The sequence below is a fragment of the Elephas maximus genome, chromosome 3 (genome assembly GCF_024166365.1).
Source record: "Elephas maximus indicus isolate mEleMax1 chromosome 3, mEleMax1 primary haplotype, whole genome shotgun sequence".
NCBI classification, from domain to species: domain Eukaryota; kingdom Metazoa; phylum Chordata; class Mammalia; order Proboscidea; family Elephantidae; genus Elephas; species Elephas maximus.
The window spans coordinates 87140029-87161464 of NC_064821.1; the positions used below are offsets into that span (position 1 = coordinate 87140029).

The following is a 21436-nucleotide window of genomic DNA, read 5'->3' on the forward strand; positions in this document are numbered from 1 at the left end:
CATTTATCATTCACTTTGTTGGGAGTTCTTTCCTCCAAATAGCCATGTAACTCCAGGTCTTTTGTCCTTTCCTGACCACACTTTAAATTGTACTCTTTCCCAACACTATCCTCCCTTTTTTTTTTAATCTCCTTGAATCTGATGTAAATTTTGCTCGTTTTATTTGCTGCTTGTTGATCTTGCCCTCCTCTCTACTACAATAACTCTAGAGGAGCAGGTATTTGTTCCATGTTGTGGCTCAAAAGTACCTGACATGTACTCTTGATGTGCAGTCAATTACAATTCGTAGCAGCCATATTGGATATATTAGAACTACCCCGTGGGTTTCCTAAGCTGAAATCCTTACAGGAGCAAATCTCCAGGTCTTTTCTACTGTGGACCCACTAGTGGGTTCAAACTGCCAGTCTTTCAGTTAGCAGCCAAGCGCTTAACCACTGTACCACTAGTGCTCCTTTTGACAATGTATTAGGCATTCAAGTATGTGCTAAATTTTTTTTTAAGTTTGAGATAACATCAAATTTAAAGTTGATGGAAAACAACTACATACGAGCCAAGGAAGTACAAAGTCCATTTGGTTGACAACAGAAGTTGTAGACTTCTGTAGGAAAGGTAAACTAGATCACCTTTTTCTGAGTATATTTCCCAACCCTCTAAAACTTCAACTTTGGCTCTTAAGAGTCTTGGCCCCCACTTGCCCACCCAGTGTTGATCTTTATCCACCTTTATATTAGCTGATGTTTATTGAGAACTGTTTGTCAGCTGCTAACTGAACAATCGGTGATTTGAACCCACCAGCGGCTCCATTGGAAGAAAGACCTGGCAATCAGCTTCTTAAACATTATAGCCTAGGAGACCCTATGGGGCAGTCTCTAGGTTCGTTGGGAATCAAAACCCAATGGCACACAAACGTCAGACAGGCACAGCAAAGCAGTGCTTAGCATTTTGACCTTGTTGTCTAACTTGAGCTCTGTTGTTAGGTATCAAGTCGGTTCTGACTCACAGCAACCCTGTGTCCAACAGATTGAAACACTGCCTGGTCCTGTGCCATCCTCACTATCACTATGTTTGAGCCTGTTATCGCAGCCCCTGTGTCAGTCTATCTCGTCGAGGGTCTTCCTCTTTTTTGCTAAACTTTTTTACCAAGCATAATGTTCTCCAGGGACTGCTCCCTCCTGATAACATACCCAAAGTATGTGAGATGTAGTTTCTCCATCCTCACTTCTAAGGAGCACTCTGGCTGTACATATTCCATGACAGATTTTTTTATTCTTCTGGCAGTCCATGGTATGTATATTCAGTATTCTTTGCCAACACTATAACTCTATAAAAGCATCTTTATTCCTCTTTCCTTCTACCTTTAATCCAACACCAGTGGGTTCTTCTCTAGAGTCTAAAGTCCATCTACTCTCCCATCTCCACTGCCACTGCCTTTTGTTCAAGTTTCCTCCTCTTTCTTAGAGAAGCACTTGCCGCTTGATCTTATTTGGTCTCTGGCTCTTTACTCTCCACATGAGTCTTCAGACAAACCAAATCCTGTCACTTCTCTGCTTAAAACCCATTAGTGGCTTTGTTACCCCCCAAATAAATAATACTTTACTCTCATCTTCCAGGCCGTCACAGATCATTCTCTCCCTAGAGCAAGGCTATCCTTGTAAACCTAGCAAAAAACCTCAAATACCTTCTGAATGAATGGTGGAATGGTACTCTTTGTATATTTGGAAGACCATGGTATCCCATGGTCACCCAGCTAGAACGGGGCAAAGCCAGGATTAGAACCCAATTAGTAAACAGTGTCAGAGGCTGCACTCTTAAACCTCCACTGTAGTGCTTCCCCCCGCCGCCCCTTATCTTTGGGTTCTGGTGTTTGTCATCATTTGGCCCTTAAGGTTCAGTTTTGGCATTCATCAATTCCTTCAGATGGAAGCTGAGCTTGGAAGGCAAGAACCTTAGTGGAACCCAGTAACCAATCCAGTGTTCTATGGGGCTGTCTCCACAAGCACGCTTCTCTTATCCTCAGAGCTGAGTGTTCCCAGCATTGCAGGCGCCCCATGGAGATGACCCTGCAGCCTCCACTCCTTATGCTGTCTTTTGTCCCTGTTTGGTTGGTGGGAGCAGAGAATGGCTTGGCACTCTAAAGTCCAAATGCCAAAGGTCTAGGTTGGGTACCTTGACCTTCAGCATCTTCACATCTCAGTTTGATCAACCTCCAGAGTAGAGTCCCCAACCCTTCCTCTTCATCTTACTGTGTACATGCCAATTGAATTTTAAACATAATTGAACAAGGAATGAATGAATACATTTTCATTGTAGAAAAAAAATGAACATTACAGATAAGGCAGAAGTCCCCCCAACACACACTTAGACCATCGGTTCCCTCTTCAGAAGTAACTGCTGTTATCAGGGTAAGGTATATCCTTCCAAACATCTTAAATATGATTCTCAAATCGTGGCCCCCAGACCATCAGCATCACCTGGCAATCTGTTGAAGTGCAAGTTCTTTAGCTCCACCTCAAATCTAGTAAATCAGAAACACTGGGAGTGGTGCCCAACACTTTCAACAAGACGACCTGGTGATGCTGAAGCTCCATAAAGTTTGAGAACCACTGTTGTAAGACTTCACAAGCTCCCTCCCCATTGCCCAGGAAATTAAATTGCATCTGGACTCTGGTCTTCTATGCCTGGCCTCCTTTATCCTAGCTTCACCTCCCCCAGGCAGCCCATTCTACCTTCTCTCCCACCACTCCCAGCCCTGGCTCAGGCCCTTCCTGCCGCCTTCCCCTTACAAGGTCTGCTCAGAGCACATGGAAACTGCTCTGACAGCGCTGGAGGGCAGGCCCGGAAGGTGGGCGGTGGCTGGAGGGGGCGGGCCTGGGGCGAGCAGGCAGGCCCATCTGGCCCCGGCTCCCTCTGTTCAGGGCTCAAGGGCCTTATCTGCTGACTCGGCCGTCTCCTCCTCAATGCGGTCGGCCGCCTCGGGGTCACCGCCCTCCTCGACCCGGAAGCGCAGCACATGAGGGGTGCGTGGGGGTCCTCGTGGACGGCCGAAGTTCCGGAGGCTGATGGCTGGGGAGGGCGCCCCTGCGCCCAGAAAGCGGCCGAGCAGCGGTGTCTGCGCACCGGGCCGCCGGCCCAACCCAGGGGACGCCTCCACCTGCAAGCTCTGCTCAGGGTCGTCGCTCATTCTGTGGGCGGGAGGGCGGGCTCAGCGAAAGTCCGCCTGGGCCAGAACCAGGGGCTGGGTTGGTGAATTGGCCTTTTAGAAGGTAAGGACTGGAGGGACCCAGAGAGTGGGCTGGGACCTGGGCCTGCAGGCTGGGTGACGTCTGGCATCGGCCTCTGTCATAGCAGGTCACTCACCGCAAGTTGAAAGTGGAGCCCAGGAAGGAAGGCCGCAGAATCTCGGCCGCCGTGGCCACGGTGTAGGGTGGCTGCGCCAAGTCCTCGTCCCAGTACGGGTCCTTCTCTGCGGGAGGCAGGTTCTGGTACATGTCGTCCACGGATAGCAGGGACACCTGGTGCAGCAGAGGGGTGGGCTGCAGGTCACCAGGAAACCCACCCTCCTCTTCACACCCGCGCTGAGAACTGGCGGGGAAGGGTAGTGCAAAGAGCTGCACCTAGACCCCTGCACACCTGCAGGTTGCGGTCTATGAGCTGGTTGGTCTCAAAGTCATCATCATCTTCACCAAAGGGGTTGATGATCTGTTCAGCCACCTGCAGGTTGCAGAGACAGTGTCTTCTGGGCTCAGAGTCCCACTCTGTCCCTAAGATTGGTGTGGGCCCTGAGCCCAAATGCAGGCTGCCATGACCACCCAAATGAAGTGCCCACCTTGAGCCAGCCAGCATAGAAGAAGAACTGCAGCAGGGTGGTGAGAGGCACATACATGTCCAGGTCTCCTAAGGCTGGTGCTGGCTCCTGGCCTGGCTCCTGAGGCTCTGCAGCTCCCGCCTCTCGCTCCACAAACTGTCGGCCAATCAGGGAGAGGGCAAAGAAGGAGTATACTGCTATGGTCACCACCTGGAGAGGGTGAAGCTGGCCTCAGGGCATAGTTTACTGAAACAGGAAGAAACACTTTCCCTGCCTTTAAGTACCTGTGGGGGAGTCTGACAAGTAATTAAAATACTGCAGGACATAGCAATACCAGAAGAGGTAGGGTCATGTTGGTGGGGGTAGAGAGAGGTGTTGAGGATAAGCCTTTGGCTGTTCAGTTTCTCACCAGACTGAACTACCCCAGGGCAGGAACCATGTCTAATTTGTCCAGTATCTCACATACAGCACAGGCTATACAGTAGGCACTGGGGCTGAGGAGGTGAGAGGCAGTTACTTGGGTGTAGACGAGGGGAATGCTGATCCAGTCATAGTGGAACAGCATGCTGCACTTGGCACGGTACTTGTTCAGCTCCTGGTGGAACAGCAAGAAGAGGAAGTCAGCTGCAGTGAGCAAGGAGGAATGAGGAGGGCAGAGGGGAGCTGAGCACAGACTTGGCCTGGGCCAGGTCTGGAGGCTCATTCTGCTCTCAGAGGTGTTACCAGGCTGAGGTGCCTGTGACCGGGAGCAATTTAGCAAAGATTTTAGAGCCAGAATGTCTGGATATGAATCTCCTAGGTCCACTAACTGGCTGTGTAACTTGGACAAGTTTCTTTTCCACCCTGTGCCTCAGTTTCCTCATCTGAGATGATCATAATATTTTTTTTTTTTTTAAGAGCTGTTGTGACGGTTAAATGAGTTAACACAGACACAGTGCCTCCACAGCACTTGGCACATAGCTGGCACAAGCCTAAAGAGTTAACTACTAAAATTCTTACTCCAGTTGACAAAGCTAGAGGGAGAAGGCAGATGAGCCTGGTCTTAGCTGACTCACTTCCAGGAGCAGGCAGAGAGCGATGTCGTCATGGATTCGCCCGTCCTTGCGGGCCTGGGCCGCCAGGTTGGTGAACCAGACGCAGGGAACCCAATACTTGTTGAAGTCAGATTTCAGGCTCTCAAACTTTTTTCTCTCTTCCTGGGACATGAAACCTGCGAGGGAACAGTGGGTGGGGCAAAGACTCATCCTCTGCCTCCAGCGAAGAAGCCTTTCTGCAGTATCACCGGCCGCCCCAGGACTTGCCGCACTGGAGCGCCCCCTGGACGCCAGCCCTCCTTTCCCCAGGAGGCCCGCGGGACAGTTCCTGGGACAAGTCCTGGCCTCCGCCCGCCCCAGGGCTTCCGTGTGCAGCACCGGCATCCGGCGACGGGCCCGGCCCCCAGGGGCTCCCGGCCGCGCACCTGCGTCCACCACGTGGTCCATGGTGGGAAAGCGCTTGCGCACGCGGGTGCTGACCGAGCGCAGCACCAGCACTGAGGCCAGGTTGGCGTATCGGATGAGAGTGCGGCGCAGCAGGCGGCCTCGCTGGTCCACGCCGTGCACGCTGGCCGAGATGACGCACATTAGCTGGTCCGGCAGCGGGATGCTTGTGTACTGGGCCCACCAACGGTTCACCACCATGGTCACATAGAAACCTGGTTGACAGCCATGGATATATGGGACAGGAAAGGAGGATGGAGGGCCTGGGAGTGAGCGTCCCTTCCCCCTAACCAGAGAGCGTAGTCCAAACCAGATAGTGCAAAGGCAGGGGGAAGGACACTTTCCGACTCTAGTGCACTGCCTCATTGGCTGTCACCGGGACAACCTCTTCCTCTGGTCCCGCCTGCTGGGCCAGACCAGGAGGAGGGAAGTGTGTCAACTTTCTCAGGCAGAAGGGGAAGTGGCGGCGGGGTAATGGTTAACTGTTTCCCACGAGAGTAGGGAAGGTGTCACCTCTCAGCTCCCCTCTGGTACCCAGGGCAGGTTTGTGAGGCCAGCAGGTGCCTTGTGCCTTCTGTGGAGAGAGGTCCAGGATCTGAAATCCTGGGCCTGGTGCGCAGCTCCTGGGCCTGCTGTGCCTGCTCTGGTTGACCTCCAGGCTGTGCCGCTGGGGTAATTTTGACCCTCAGAGCTGCCAACCCAACCCAAAGGTCAGAGAAGATGGTAGGGAGCATACGGGGCAGAATGGAGAGGGAAGCCTTACCCAGTACGAAGGACAAGGGGATGAGGTCTGCAGAGCGATTGCAGTACTGTGCCACCTGGGCGTACACCTGCCTCTGCTCTTGGGTCAGCAGCAGCCTGAGGAGGGTCAGGTGTGGACCTAGGTTAGAGGGAGATGGGCAGCCTCGCTCCCCACACGCCAGCCCTGAGACCTTGGCCTTACCGGTAGGTGATGCTGAGCAGAGCATACAGGGCAACAAAGAGTAGGAACTCCTTGTAGAGGAGCTTGTAGATGCTTCCCCTCCAGCGGAGAAGTAGGGCAGAGAAGCCGCCAAAGCGGGCCTCTGCCACTTTGAGGGTGTATGAAACCGTCATGGTGCTGAGGGCCTGGGGCAGGAGGTCACAAGAGCTGCCCCCATGGCCATCCCTTTCTCCAGAAAGCCTTCTCCTTAGCTTGCCTTCCCATCCCCACACTTGGTTCCCCAGGCAGTCTCCCTTCAACTTTGGTCAGTACACCCCAGCCTTCACCCTGGGTCAGTGACCGAGCAGTGGGCGGGAGAAAGCTGCAAAGCAGGTGACACACATCTCCATCTTCTCCCTGCCCCCCTATGCCACCCCACTCAGTGGTACAAGCATCAATCCAGGATGGGGTTGGGCAAGGGGAGCTGAGATTATGCCCCCTCTTCTGCATGAGGCTTCCCAGGCTCCTCTTCCACCTGCAGGGCTAGGAGCAACCAGACCCTGAACTGCTGAGGACAGAGACCCAACTCCAGCCCAGACCCACCACTATCCCTTGGGGCCTTGCTCTCAAAGCTGGTTAGCTGGTCTCCCAAAGCCCAGGGTACTGTCCCCTCCCCACCCTCCCCACCCTCCATACCTGCCTACCTGCTCTGGCCAGCAGCCTGTACTGAAGGAGAACTGGGCTAGCCTTTACCCTCACAAACTTAAGTACCTCCTGGGTCCATAAAGTTAGGCTGGACTGAGGCTATCATTGATGGATTGAGGCTATCACCCCAGCTTCCCTGGTCCTGGGAACTGGGTGTGTCTCCCTACTCCTGCAGGGCTGGGCTGGCCTTTGAGTGGCAGAACTGCCATCTCCACTGACCCCACCACTCACACTGACAACACCATGTCCTTGAGGCCAGGATGACAGGAATTACTGTCCCACGCTTCAGGTGAGATGGCAAATGCATGATAAACTGTTAAGTGACAGGCACTGTGCCAAGGGCACTATTATATCATTCTCTCATGGAATCCTTGTCACAATCCCATGAGGTAGGAATTATCCCCATTTCACAGCTGAGGCTCCAAGTGGTAAATTACCCGTGATCACACAGCTAGGATATGTTGGAGGCCGGATTCAAAGCTAGAGCTGATGAACTTCAGAAGCTGGAAATGGCCAAATTGGACCTTGATAAGGGCTTGAGCTCCAGGACCAGAGCCCTGTGCACTGACCACACTGCCAGACTTTTAGTCCAGGCCCTGGGGATCCTGGCCAGGCTCTTCCCCATCCCCATGCAGCAGGGCTGACGAGGCCACAGATCTGGGGACACAGGCCTAGGGATGCAGAACCCTCTCAGCCCTGTGTCCAGCATGCTGACTCTTACGGTTGCCCAGGATCTTGGGTGGCCACTTCCACCGCTGGGCCTCAATTTCTTCATTTGTCAAACAGAGAAAATAATACCAGAGTCACTGGAAGAATTAAGAACATCAGAGTGGAAAGAGAACCAGGTAGCTCATACCCACCCCCCTGAGGTCCCTCTGCAAAAATCCAGGAGCAGTTAGTGGTCCTGCAGCTGATATTTCTTGGGAAGTACCTTCCTGACACTGTGGGGTATTTCTAACCTGCAAGTGTTCCTAAAGTGAGGAAGTGTGGTGAGATGGTTAGGAGTACAGGTTGGAAGTCAGACAAGCCTGGATTTGATTTCCAGTTGTCTATGGCCTTGTGTAAGTTACCTAATCTCTCTCTCTCTCAGCCTCAGTTTCCTCATCTGCAAACAGGATCAATTAACACCTACCTCACAGGGCACTTGTGAGTATTCGGAAAGACTTTGCAAGCATTCCAAAATAAAAAAAACCAAATGTGGTGCTGCTGTTGAGTCGATTCCAACTCATAGCAACTTAATAGGACAGAGTAGAACTGCCCCATAGGGTTTCCAAGGCTGTAAATCTTTTTTTTTTTTTTAATTTTATTGTGCTTTAGGTGAACGTTTACAAATCAAGTCAGTCTCCCATACAAAACCTTATGTGCACCTTGTTATATACTCCTAGTTCCTCTCCGCTTAATGAGACAGCGCTCTCCTTGTCTCTACCCTGTATTTCTGTGTCCATTCAGCCAGCTTCTGTCCCCCTCGGCCTTCACATCTCCCCTCCAGACAGGAGCTGCACATGTAGCCTTATTTGTCTACTTGATCCAAGAAGCTCACTCCTCACCAGTATCATTTTCTGTCTTATAGCCCAGTCCAATCCCTGTCTGAAGAGTTGGCTTTGGGAATGGTTCCAATCTTGGGCTAACAGAAGGTCTGGGGACCATGACCTCCGGGATCCTTCTAGTCTCTGTCAGACCGTCAGGTCTGGTCTTTTTATGAGAATTTGAGGTCTGCATTGTACTGCTCTCCTGCTCCTTCAGGGATTCTTTGTTGTGTTCCCTGTCATGGCAGTCATCAGTCAGTTGTAGCCGGGCATCATCTAGTTCTTCTGGTCTCAGGCTGTATAGTCTCTGATTTATGTGGCCCGTTTTTACTCTTGGGCTCATACTTACCTTGTGTCTTTGGTGTTCTTCATTCTCCTTTGCTCCATGTGGGTTGAGACCAACTGATGCATCTTAGATGGCCGCTTGACCCCAGATGCCACTATCCAAAATGGGGTGCAGAATGTTTTCTTAGTAGATTTTATTATGCCAATTGACCTAGATGTCCCCTGAAGCCATGGTCCCCAAACCCCTGCCCCTGATACGCTGGCCTTTGAGTCATTCGGTTTAGTCAGGAAACTTCTTTGCTTTTGGTTTAGTCCAGTTGTGCTGGCCTCTCCTGTATTGTGTTGTCCTTCCCTTCACCTAAATTAGTTCTTGTCTACTATCTAATTAGTGAATACCCCCTCTCTCCCTCCCTCCCCACTCTCGTAACCGTCGAAGAATTTATTCTTCTCTGTTTAAGCTCTTTCTTGAGTTCTTATAATAGTGGTCTCATACTATATTTGTCCTTTTGCAACTGCCTACTTCACTCAGCATAATGCCTTCCAGATTCCTCCATGTTGTGAAATGTTTCACAGATTCATCACTGTTCTTTATCGATGCGCAGTATTCCTTTGTGTGAATATACTATAATTTATCCATTCATCTGTTGATGGTCACCTTGGTTGGTTCCATCTCTTTGCTATCGTAAACAGTGCTGCAACAAATATGGGTGTGTATATATCTGTTCATGTGACAGCTCTTACTTCTCTAGGATATATTCCAAGGAGTGGGATTGCTGGATCGTAGGGTACTTCTATTTCTAGCTTTTTAAGGAAGCGCCAAATCTATTTCCAAAGTGGTTGTACCATTTTACATTCCCACCAGCAGTGTATAAGTGTTCCAGTCTCTCCACAGCCTCTCCAACATTTATTATTTTGTGTTTTTTGGATTAATGCCATCAAGGCTGTAAATCTTTATGGGAGCAGACTACCACATCTTTCTCCCACGGAGCAGCTGGTGGGTTCATGCTGTAGCTGAGTGCTCTAACCACTACGCCACCAGGGCTCCTTCTGCAGGCATTCAGTGCTCTGAAAAACCGAATCTGTTCTGTTCAATTTCCATCTACAGGCCATTCAGAACCAGTCTGACACTTTTCCTCAGAACAGCCCTTCAAATATAAGGAGGCAGAGACCTTGTCTCTGATGCCCTACAGCTTGTCCCCAGGCCAAACACTGCAGGTCCCAGCTTTAAAGTTGGATACTCCAGGTTCTCTGAGAGCACCCTGGCTTCTCTCCACCATACCCCAGGCATCCTGGGCAGATCTCCTCCAGTGCGCTTTCTGCCTTCTCAGCTCCCTCTACTTATAACCCTCCACACTCGTCACCCTCACCAGCCTCTGGCCTAGCTCATTTTTACTAAACCTTCAAGGTTCAGCTCCAACACAGCATCCTCCGGGATCTTCCTCAGATCACTCCAACACAGCCTGCCAGGATCTTCCCCAGATCACTTCTCAAAGTCCTCCAGGCTTCCTCTCTTGTCATAGCACCTCGCACTGGTCTGTGATCCCTTTACAGGGAGACTACCCCTTCAGGCCAACAGCCCCTGGGGGCGGGATTGATCTGACTCATCTCCGTAAAGCTGGGGAGGACTTGAAACCAGTCAGGCCCTTTTTTCTTTTTTGGGGGGGTCCCTTTTAACCTAAATATGGAGCCCTGGTGGCCTAATGGTTAAGTGTTTTGCGGCTAACCAGAAGGTCAGCAGTTCAAATCCACCAGCCGCTCCTTGGAAACTCTATGGGGCAGTTCTACTCTGTCTTATAGGGTCATTATGAGTCAAAATCAACTAGATGGCAACTTCTTTTGGGGGGGTATGGGGTTTAATCTAAAAGACACGTGGTTCCACTCCCCCCATTTTTGAGCAAGATTTCCAGGAAGAGCAAGGTCTGGAAACCAACTCGGGGCCTGACTAGAGATATGTTCTCCCTCCAGGCCCAGGCAGGGTGTCAGTAAGAGGAAAGAGGAGGGCTCTGTGTATCCTGGGGTCAGGAAGACCTAGGATGACCTGGAAAGGGAGAGACACCAGCTGGGGCCTTGGCCCTCAAGGCCAGCAGCCCCTCCCCAAGCTCTGGTCTGTGGTTTCCCTAGATCCGTAGGACTGCTTAGCACTTAAAGATTTTCTTGTACCTGGGAAACCAGGTCCTGGGGCAGGGGAGCTCAGATCTTGCTGTCCTGGGAGCTTCTCTCTGACAGCTTGCTCTGCCCCTGGGCAACTCAGCTGGCTGCATTTCAATTCCCTGCCCTACCCACATCTCTGGCCCTCCTGGCTCCCCATTACTAGCACCCTGGACCTCTGGGCTGTGAATTTCCCACAGAACCACTGATAAAGGTGCTTGGCCTGAAGCCCCTCCCTCATGAGTCACCTTATCTTGATTCCCGCTGCTGGCAGGTCCCCACTATTTACAGTTCAGGAGAGGGAACCACTCACTGAGCCTGTAAATACCTGCCCCACCCCTCCTGATCCTGCTCCATCACCCACCTCTCCCTCTACTGGTCCTGCCCTTCAATGCCCCCCTCCCCTCCTCACAGCTGAGAGTTGTGTATATGGCCTGGGAGTTAACAACACGGAGTCTGAAGCCAGACTGTCCAGACTCTTTAATCCCACTCCACCACATACTACCTTTGTGACCTTGGGCAAGTCGTTCACCTCTCTGTTATAGGGTTGTCGTGAATATTGAATGAGTTAATATTTGTAAAGTGGTCAGAATAGCACATAAATCGAAACCAGTAGCTGTCAAGTCAGCCCTGACTCATGGCAACTCCACTTATGTCAAAGTAGAACTGTGCGCAATGAGGTTTTCGATGGCTACTTTTGGGGAAGTAGATCACCAGGACTTTTTTCTGAGACGGACTCAGACATCTAACCTTTTAGTTAGCAGCCGAGTGTGTTAACCATTTGGACCACACAGGGAATCCAGAATAGCCCATGGTAAGCACTAAATGCTTATGTAGCTATTAATACAGCTCATCTCTTATCCAGCTTTGGCACTGCTACCCCTGTACCCACAGAGCATGCTGGAGATGTCCTTACTGAATGCAATGACCCCTCCTGAGTCCTAACCTAACTTGGTATCTCTTATTCTTGAAAGACTCTCTTCCCTTGGCCTCTGTAACCTGAATTTCTATCAAGAAATCGTGACTCTGAGCTACCAAGGGAGCAGGGAGTGTGGGACATGTACAGCTACAGACACGAGACCCAACAGCACCCTTGGTGGGATGGAGGCCCAGAGAGCTGAAAAAACCTCAAAGTGGGTAAAAGTTGTGAGAATCTTAGGGGTTGGAGAAAGGGCTAGTAAGAGGGATAAGGACAGTGTATGGGGAAGACAGGTCGAAGGACAGGGAACAAATGACCCTCCCAGAAAAGTCAGGCAGTGATGAATAGTGGAGTCAGACAGTCTTGGGTTCAGATCATGGTAGCTGTGTGTGACCTTGAGCAAGTTGCTTAACCCCCCTGAGTCTCAGTTTCTTTGTCTGTAAAATGGGGATAGTAATCACATTCACATCATAAGGTTACTGTGAGGAATCAGTAAGATAAATGCTTAGCCCAGCACCTGGTACATGCCAGGTACGTAAGATCCATTAAAAGTTAGCATATGTTACACAGAAGGAGGAGGCAGAGGTGGCTGTCAGGCCCTTAAACTACAGCATCCAGGAGGACCCCCTCCTGCTTCCCTGAGTCCCAGAGGTGGGCTCAAGAACCTTGTTAGCCTCCCAAGGGAAGAAGACAGGACAGTAGACCTCAAAAAAGGACAGACATCCATCAACAGATGAATGGATAAACAAAATGTGGTGTATACATACAATGCAATATTACTCTGCCATGAAAAGAAATGAAGTCCTGGTAAATGCCACAACATGGATGAACCTTGAAAACATTAGGCTGAGTGAAATTAATCAGTTACAAAAGGATAAATATTGGGATATGAACAAGCACTTCTCCAAAGAAGGCATTCAAGCAGCTAACAGATACATGAGGAAATGCTCATGGTCATTAGCCATTAGAGAAATGCAAATCAAAGCTACCATGAGATACCATCTCACCCCAACAAGGCTAGCATTAATCCAAAAAGCACAAAATAATAAATGTTGGAGAGGTTGTGGAGAGACTGGAACACTTACACACTGCTGGTGGGACTGTAAAATGGTACAACCACTTTGGAAATCGATATGGCACTTCCTTAAAAAGCTAGAAATAGAAGTACTATTCAGCAATTCCACTCCTTGGAATATATTCTAGAGAAATAAGAACCGTCACACAAACAGATACATGCACACACATGTTCATTGCAGCACTGTTTACAATAGCAAAAATGTAGAAACAACCTAGGTGCCCATCAATGGACGAATGGATAAACAAATTATGGTATATTCACACAATGGAATACTACCATAAAGAACAGCAATGAATCAATGAAACATAGTATGGATGAATCTGGAAGGCATTAAGGTGAATGAAATTAGTCAATCGCAAAAGGACCAATATTGTATGAAGCTACTATTATAAGAACTCAAGGAAAGTTTTAAACACAGAAGAAAACATTCTTAGATGGTACAAGGTGGGGAGGGAGGAAGATGGGAATTCACTAACTAGATAGTAGAGAAGAATTATTTTAGGCGAAGGGAAGGCAGCACACAATACAGGGGAAGTCAGCACAACTGGACTAAACCAAATGCTAAAAAATTTCCTGAACACAACCAAACACTTTGAGGGGCAGAGTAGCAGAAGCAGGGGTCTGGGGACCATGGTTTCAGGGGACACCTAGGTGAATTGGCATAACAAAGTTTATTAAGAAAATATTCTGCATACCACTTTGGTGAGTGGTGTCTGGGATCTTAAAAGCTAGCGAGCGGCCATTGAAGATGCATCATTAGTCCCAGCCCCCCTGGAGAAAAGGAGAATGGAGAACACCAAAGATACAAGGAAGATATTAGCCCAAGAGACAAAAAGGGCCACGTAAACCAGCGACTCCGTCAGCCTTAGACCAGAAGAACTAGATGGTGCCCGACTACTAACAATGACTGCCCTGACAGGGCAGGAGAAAAGTGGGATGCAGAACTCATATTCTAGTAAAAAGACCACACTTAATGGTCTGACTGAGACTGGAGGAACCCCAGAAGATATGGCTCCTGGGCTCTCTGTTAACCCAGGACTAAAACCATTCCTGAAGCTAATTCTTCAGACAAAGATTAGACTGGACTATAAGACATAAAATGGTACTCGTGAAGAATATGCTTCTTAGTTCAAGTAGATACACGAGACTAAATGGGCAGCTCCTGTCCAGAGATGAGATGAAAAGTCAGAAAAAGATAGGTGCTGGCTGAACAGACAGGGGAGATCTGGGGTGGAAAGGAAAAGTGTGCTGTCACATTACAGGGATAGCACCTGGGGTCATATAACAATGGGTGTATAAATTCTTGTTTGAGAAACTAACTTGAGCTATGAACATTCACCTAAAGCATAATTAAATAAATAAGGATAGATATTGTATGATCTCACACAACATGGGCAAATATGTGGAAACCAAAGCTATTAGAGGTTGGAGGGAAGGAAAAAGGGGGAGTTCTTATTTAGGGAGCACTGAATTTATGCTGGAAACCCTGGTGGTGTAGCGGTTAAGTGCTACAGCTGCTAACCAAAAGGTCAGCAGTTTGAATCCACTAGATGCTACTTGGAAACTCTATGGGGCAGTTCTCTGTCCTATAGGATCACTGTGAGTCAGAATGGACTTGAAGGTGACAGGTTTTGGAGTTAATGCTAATGTTGGTGGAATAATTCAGAAAAGGATAATGATAATGGTTGTACAACATGAATAATGTAATGTCACTAAATTATTTGGTTAAAAATTGTTGAATTGGCAAATGTTTTGTATATTTTTACCTTAATTTAAAAAAAAAGGGCAGACAGGAAACGGGACATGGGAGTAGGCTCTTAGCCCAGCCTGGGTCTGTGCAAAGAGACAATGGAGAAGCTCAATATTATCTGTCAGAACAAGTTCAGGGGCCAGTTACGGAACAGACCATCAATTGCTCATATGCAAGTTCAAGTTGAAGCTGACTGTAAGGATGGCACAGGACCAGGCAATGTTTCATTCTGTCGTACATAGGGTACCTATGAGTTGGAACTGACTCGACAGCACCTAACAACAACAATTCAGCCCACTACAATACCCCTGGCCAATGTCCTCCACGGCAGGAATTAGAGAGTTAACACAAGCACGTGTCAGATAACCTAGCTCAGCCTTAAATCCCAGGCCCGGGAGGGGAGGAGAATCTAGCTTTAGACTTCACTTATAGGCTTGGCAGGAGATTCTCAGTTTTGGGTAGGAGGAGCTAGCAAACAGGGCCTGGAGGACAAATCCTCTTCCTCTCTCATTGAGTCGGTCCCCTTGACACTTCCCGGAACCCTCTCCCAGGCTATATTGCAAATTGGGGAAGGCGTAAGTGGACCTTAGACTCATCCACATACCTTGCAAGGCCTTTTGGGTTATGACTCCTGAACTGTTCCAGGGTCCCATCCTCCTTCTCCTCCAGCTACTCTGAAGTTTCAGTTCTTCCAAGAGCCGAGAGCTCTCACTTCAGGCCTCAAGGAGCACACTGTTCCCTCCTTGGGAACACTTTTCTAAGTCTTATGTCTCAGCTTAGAAATCTTGGCCAAGCAGGGTGAGATTCCACTCCCACTCCTATAGGCCACCCCCACAACACACCCCCTTTGCCATATAACATCAATTACAGTACAGTGTAGTTGTCCGTACCCGTGGGTCTCCCCAGGGTCTAGCACAGGATCTAACACATAGTGGGTACTCAGGAAAACATTAGTGAAAGAATGAACAACTGGCTCCATGGGTGAGCTTGTCCTTGTATCTGCTCTAGGAACCAGCTTTCTTCTGGCCAAGGCTGCTTAGGGAGGTGTCTTAGGCTGGGTTCTCTAGAGAAGCAAACCCAGTAAAGTGTATACATATATATAGAGAGAGAGATTTATATCAAGGAAACAGCTCCCGAGATTGTAGAGGCTGGAATTCCCAACTCCATGGATCAGGATAGAGGTTTCTCCTGATTCACATAACGTCAGGGGCTGGCAAACCCAAGTTCGGCACGTCAGGGAGCAGGACTCTTGCTCACAGGCTGTGAAGGCTGATGAACCCCAAGATAGGTAGGCAAGACTGAAAGGCTTCTCGTGATTCACGTAGCTGCAGGAGCTGGCGAACCCAAGATCAGCAGGTCAGAGAGCAGGACTCTTGCTCACAGGCTGTGAAGATCGATGAATCCCAAGATCGACAGGTAAGCTGCTAGCTCAAGTCCCAAGAATTGGAGTCAGATGACAAGAGGCACCTGCAGGGTCCAGAACAAGCCAAAAACCTTGGCAAGGTGGGCAGGAAGGAAATAGCGTAGAGCAGAGAGATGAAGGCTGTGGGGCAGCGAGGTGCCACAAGCTCTGCCCCCACTGGTACCACTCAGCAGATTCCATTGTGGGGGAGGTCACATATCAAATTTCAACAGGGATGTGATCACAACATTATACAACTCCCAAAACTCTGAGAATCATGGCCCAGCCAAGTAGACACACGATCTTAACCATCACAGGAGAGGAAGCCCTTGATAAGCTGCCATAGTAGATCTCTGGCTAAAACTGAGCCTAAGGGCCTTTGGAACATTGATGGAAGTCTCAAGGCTGGAAAAGAAGCAATTTGTCATTGCTCTAGGTAGGAATTTTGGAAGTCTTTTGGGGATAACTGTGCTCTTGTCCTGGGAACCACGCCCCACACAGGGCAGACCTTGGAGCAAGAGGACAGCAGTTCTGTGACTTCCAACGTACAAGTGGCTCAGTATTGCTAGATATGGTTGCGGCAAAACCTAAACAAGTCCCCTCAGTGGGCTGGGACCTTGACTGTGGAGAAGTGTATTTTCTAGGCTTGGGAACATAGGATTCTGAGCTGGCCAGTGAGGCTCTGAAATTGTAGGTAGCAGATCTTCAGATCATCAATCACCTCAGCCAAAAGAGTTTGTTGAATCTTGCTAAACTTTGCCTTAAAATTGAGACATTTTGCTTTATTTTCCAAATATAAAAGTGAATTTGCTTGTCTTATTTTCTAAGTGCTGCTATAACAGAAATACGACAAGTGGCTAGCTTTAACAAACAGAAATTTATTTTCTCAATTTAGGTGGCTTGTTGTTGTTGTTAGGTGCTGTCGAGTCAGTTCTGACTCATAGTGACCCAATCCACACCAGAACACTGCCCACTCCTGCGCCATCCTCGCAATTGTTGCTATGTGTGAGCCTATTGTTGCAGCCACTGTGTCAATCCATCTCGTTGAGGGTCTTCTTCTTTTTTGCTGACTCTATCTTACCAAGCATGACATTCTTCTCCAGGGATTGGTCCCTCCTGATAACATGTCCAAAGTATGTGAGAAGGAGTCTTGCCATCCTTGCTTCCAAGGAGCACTCTGGTTGTACTACTTCCAAGACAGACTTGTTCGTTCCCCTGGCAGTCCATGCTTTACTCAACATTATTCTCCAACACCATAATCAAAGGCATCAGTTTTGCCTTCCTTATTCATTGTCCAGGTTTCACATGCATATGAGGCTGTTGAAAATATCATGGTTTGGGTCAGGTGCTCCTTTGTCCTCAAAGTGACATTTTTGCTTTTGAACTCTTTAAAGAGGTCTTTTGCAGGAGACTTGTCCAATGCAATGCATCTTTGATTTCTTGACTGCTGCTTCCATGGGCATTGATTGTGGATCCAAGAACAATGAAATCCTTGACAACTTCAATCTTTTCTCTGTTTATTATAGTGTTGCCTATTGGTCCATTTGTGAGAATTTTTGTTTTCTTCATGTTGAGGTATAATCCGTACTGAAGGCTCTGGGTCTTTGATCTTCATCAGTAAGTTCTTCAAATCTTCTTTGCTTTCAGCAAGCAAGGTTGTGTCATCTGCATAGCACAGGTTGTTAATGAGTCTTCCTCCAATACCAACATCCTGTTCTTCTTCATATAGTCCAGCTTCTCAGATTATTTGCTCATTATACAGATTGAATAGTTATGGTGAAAGGGTACAACCCTGACAAACACCTTTTTTGACTTTAAACCACTCAGTATCTGCTTGTTCTGTTCAAAAGACTGCCTCTTGGTCTAAGCACAGGTTCCTCATGAGCACAGTTAACTGTTCTGGAATTCCCATTCTTCCCAGTGTTATCCATAATTTGCTATGATCCCAATAGTCGAAAGCCTTTGCATAGTTAATAAAACACAGGTAAACATTTTTCTGCTTTTGGCCAAGATCCATCTGATATCTGCAATGATATCCCTCATTCCATGTCCTCTTCTGAATCTGGCTTGAATTTCTGGCAGTTCCTGTTGATGTACTGTGTTTTGGTTATCTAGTACTGCTATAACAGAAATACCGGAAGTGGATGGCTTTAACAAAGAGAAGTTTATTTTCTCACAGTAAAGAAAAAAAAAAAAAAAGTTTTTTTTTTTTTTTTTAATAAAGTAGGCTAAATTCAGGGTGTTAGCTCCAGGGGAAGGCTTTCTATCTCTGTCGGCCTTCTCATTAATCTTCCCCCAGACTAGGAGCTTCTCTGTGCAGGGACGACAGGTCCAAAGGATGAGCTTTTCTCCGGACTGCACTGCTTTCTTGGTGGTATGAGTTCCCCCTTTCTGCTATCTTCCCTTTCTTTTTATCTCTTGAGAGATAAAAGGTGGTGCAGGCCACACCCCAGGGAAACTCTTTTTACATTGGATCAGGAATGTGGCCTGGTAAGGGCGTTACAATCCCACCCTAATCCTCTTTAACATAAAATTACAATCACAAAATGGAGGACAACCACAGAATACTAGAAATCATGGCCCAACCAAATTGATACACACATTTTTGGGGGGACATAATTCAACCATGACTTGTTGCTGCATGCATTTTTTAATTATCTTCAGCAAAATTTTATTTGCATGTGATATTAATGATATCGTTTGATAAATTCCACCTCCTGTTGGATCACCTTTCTTTGGAATGGGCACAAATGTGAATCTCTTCCAGTTGGTTGACCAGGTACCTGTCTTCCAAATTTCTTGGCATAAATGAGTGAGTGTTTTCAGGACTGCATCTGTTTGTTGAAACATTTCAGTTGGTATCCTGTCAATTCCTGGAGCCTTGTTTTTTGCCAGTGCCTTCAGTGCAGCTTGGTCCTCTTCCTTCAGGACCATTGGTTCCTGATCATATGCTACCTCCTGAAATGGTTGAATGTTGACCAATTCTTTTTGGTATAGTGACTCCGTGTATTCCTTCCATCTTATTTTGATGACTCCTGTGTTGTTTAATATTTTCCTTGTAAAATCCTTCAACGTTGCAACTTGAGGCTTGAATTTTTTCTTCAGTTCTCTCAGCTTGAGAAATGCCAAATGTGTTCTTTCCTTTTGGTTTTCTAACTCCAGGTCTTTGCACATTTCATTATAATACTTTACTTTGTCTTCTCTGGTTGCTCTTCAAAATCTTCCGTTCAGCCCTTTTACGTGATCATTTCTCCCATTCACTTTAGCTACTCTGCATTCAAGAGCAAGTTTCGGAGTCTCTTCTGACACTGGTTTTGGTCTTTTCTTTCTTTCTTGTCTTTTTAATGACCTTTTGCTTTCTTCACGCATGATGTCCTTGAAGTCATCCTACAACACCATCTGGTCTTCAGTTATGGTGTTCAATGCGTAAAATCTATTGTTGAGATGGTCTCCAAATTCAGGTGGAATATACTCAAGGTCGTGTTTTAATTCTTGTGGACTTGTTTTAGTTTTCTTCAGCTTCAACTGAAACTTGCATATAAGCAACCGATGGTCTTTTCTGCCCTTGGCCCTGGCTTTGTTTTGACTGACGATATTGAGCTTCTCCATCATCTCTTCCCACAGATGTAGTCAGTTTTTATTCCCGTGTTTTCCATCGGGTGAGGTCTACATGTACAGTTGCCATTTATGTTGTTGAAAAAAGGTATTTGCAGTGAAGAAGTCGATGGTCTTGGAAAATTCTACCATGAGATCTCCATCTTTCTATCACCAAGGCCATATTTTCTAATTACCAACCCATTTTTTTTTGTTTCCAACTTTCACATTCCAATCACCAGTAATTATCAACGAGTCTTGATTGGATGTTTGATCGATTTCAGACTGCTGAAGTTGGTAAACTTCTATTTTCTCATCTTTGGTATTAGTGGTTGGTGCATAAATTTGAATAATAGTTATGTTAACTGGTCTTCTTTGTAGGCATATGGATATTATTTTATCACTGACGGTGTTGTACTTCAGGGTAGATCTTCTATGAGGCTAGAAGTCTGAATTCAGGCTACTGGCTCTAGGGGAAGTCTCTCTTTCTGTTTACTCTGGGGGAAAATCCTTGTCTTAGTTTCTGTAGCCAATAATTCTTGGAGTTCCTGGGCTTGTAGACTGGTCTGCCTTCGTAGACTTCAGATAGTATAGCTCTTCACCCTGTGTCTGCTTTCTTCTGTGCCTAATTTGCTCTTTTAAATCTCGAAAGTGATTGATTGAAGACATGCCCTACATTGACATAGCCTCATTAACATAATAAAGAACCCTATTTCCAAATAGGATTACATCCACAAATGCATAGGTTAAGATTTACAACATGTGTTTTTTGGGAACACAATTCAATTCATAACAATGCTTTTTCAACTACTCATGCCTCAGCCCCATTTCCTCTGGAGGTACGTCCTTTCTGGCCCCACCACTATTATCTGCCCCTGGAAAATTGCTGGCCTGCAGGATAAAGACCAAACTCCTGAGCATGGTGCTTAAGGCCTTCCTGCCCACCCTCATGCCTTATTTCCCCCTAACTCATCCTGAGCTTCTAGTATTTCCCCACATATCAGGCTGTTTGGGGTCTCCCTTCAGTGGCCAGGAAGGGCAAGGTTGGAGAAGTAGGCTCTTGTAGGTATGATAAGGGATTAGGTGAAATCCCTCTGACATTTGTTTAGAGGGAGGATGAAATGGAGATAAGATTAGCAAGGCACTGTGGGAAAAATTCCCGTGAGAGAGATTGTAACCCAGACCAGGGTGTACGGGGGGATGATGGATCAAAATGGATAGATTTCAGAGACATTTGGGAGATAAAACTGACAGAAAATGGATGTTCAATAAATATTTGTTGACTTTCCTGGCTACTCTTTCTAAAGGAAGCTCTTCAGTTACTCACCTGTTTACTTCCTTAATAGGACTTTTCACAGTCTCCAATTACCTTATTTATGTACTTTCCTATTGTCTGTTTTCCCCACGTGTCTGTCAGTTTGTCGTACTACGGGGGCTAGCATGTTGCTGTGATGCTAGAAGCTATGCCACCAGTATTCAAATACCAGCAGGGTCACCCATGGTGTACAGATTTCAGCTGAGCTTCCAGACTAAGACAGGCTGGGAAGAAACACCTGGTGGTCTACGTCTGAAAAGAATTAGCCAGTGAAAACCTTATGAATAGCAGCGGAACATTGTTTGATATAGTGCCAGATGATGAGTCCCTCAGGTTGGAAGGCACTAAAAGGACGACTGGGGAAGAGCTGCCTCGTCAAAGTGAGTCGACCTTACTGACATGGATGGAGTCAAGCTTTCAGGACCTTCATTTGCTGTGTGGCACAACTCAAAATGAGAAGAAACAGCTGCAAACATCCATTAATAACTGGAATGTGGAATGTACTAAGTATGAATCTAGGAAAATTGGAG

The 21436-nt window shown here is 47.4% G+C and overlaps 1 protein-coding gene across 1 annotated transcript; it reads right to left on the reverse strand.

Annotated features, from left to right (window-relative positions):
- Positions 1-2350: 2350 nt before the first annotated feature.
- On the reverse strand, positions 2351-6378 carry BEST4 (bestrophin 4). The gene is made up of 9 exons (XM_049879103.1): positions 6227-6378; positions 6047-6141; positions 5265-5498; positions 4861-5015; positions 4323-4400; positions 3827-4015; positions 3631-3711; positions 3358-3512; positions 2351-3182 (listed from the first exon to the last, which is right to left on the reverse strand). The coding sequence occupies exons 1-9, from the start codon at positions 6376-6378 to the stop codon at positions 2912-2914; spliced, it is 1410 nt and encodes a 469-aa protein (XP_049735060.1). The 3' UTR covers positions 2351-2911.
- Positions 6379-21436: the final 15058 nt, after the last annotated feature.

Excerpts from the sequence above, each read along its gene's own strand:
- BEST4 (XM_049879103.1), bottom strand. The coding sequence starts at position 6,378 with ATGACGGTTTCATACACCCTCAAAGTGGCAGAGGCCCGCTTTGGCGGC. Across the intron at positions 4,401-4,860 it reads CTCTCTGCCTGCTCCTGGAA|GAGCTGAACAAGTACCGTGC; the intron begins GTGAGTCAGCTA and ends CTGTTCCACCAG. Across the intron at positions 4,016-4,322 it reads TTCCCCTCGTCTACACCCAA|GTGGTGACCATAGCAGTATA; the intron begins GTAACTGCCTCT and ends CACCCTCTCCAG.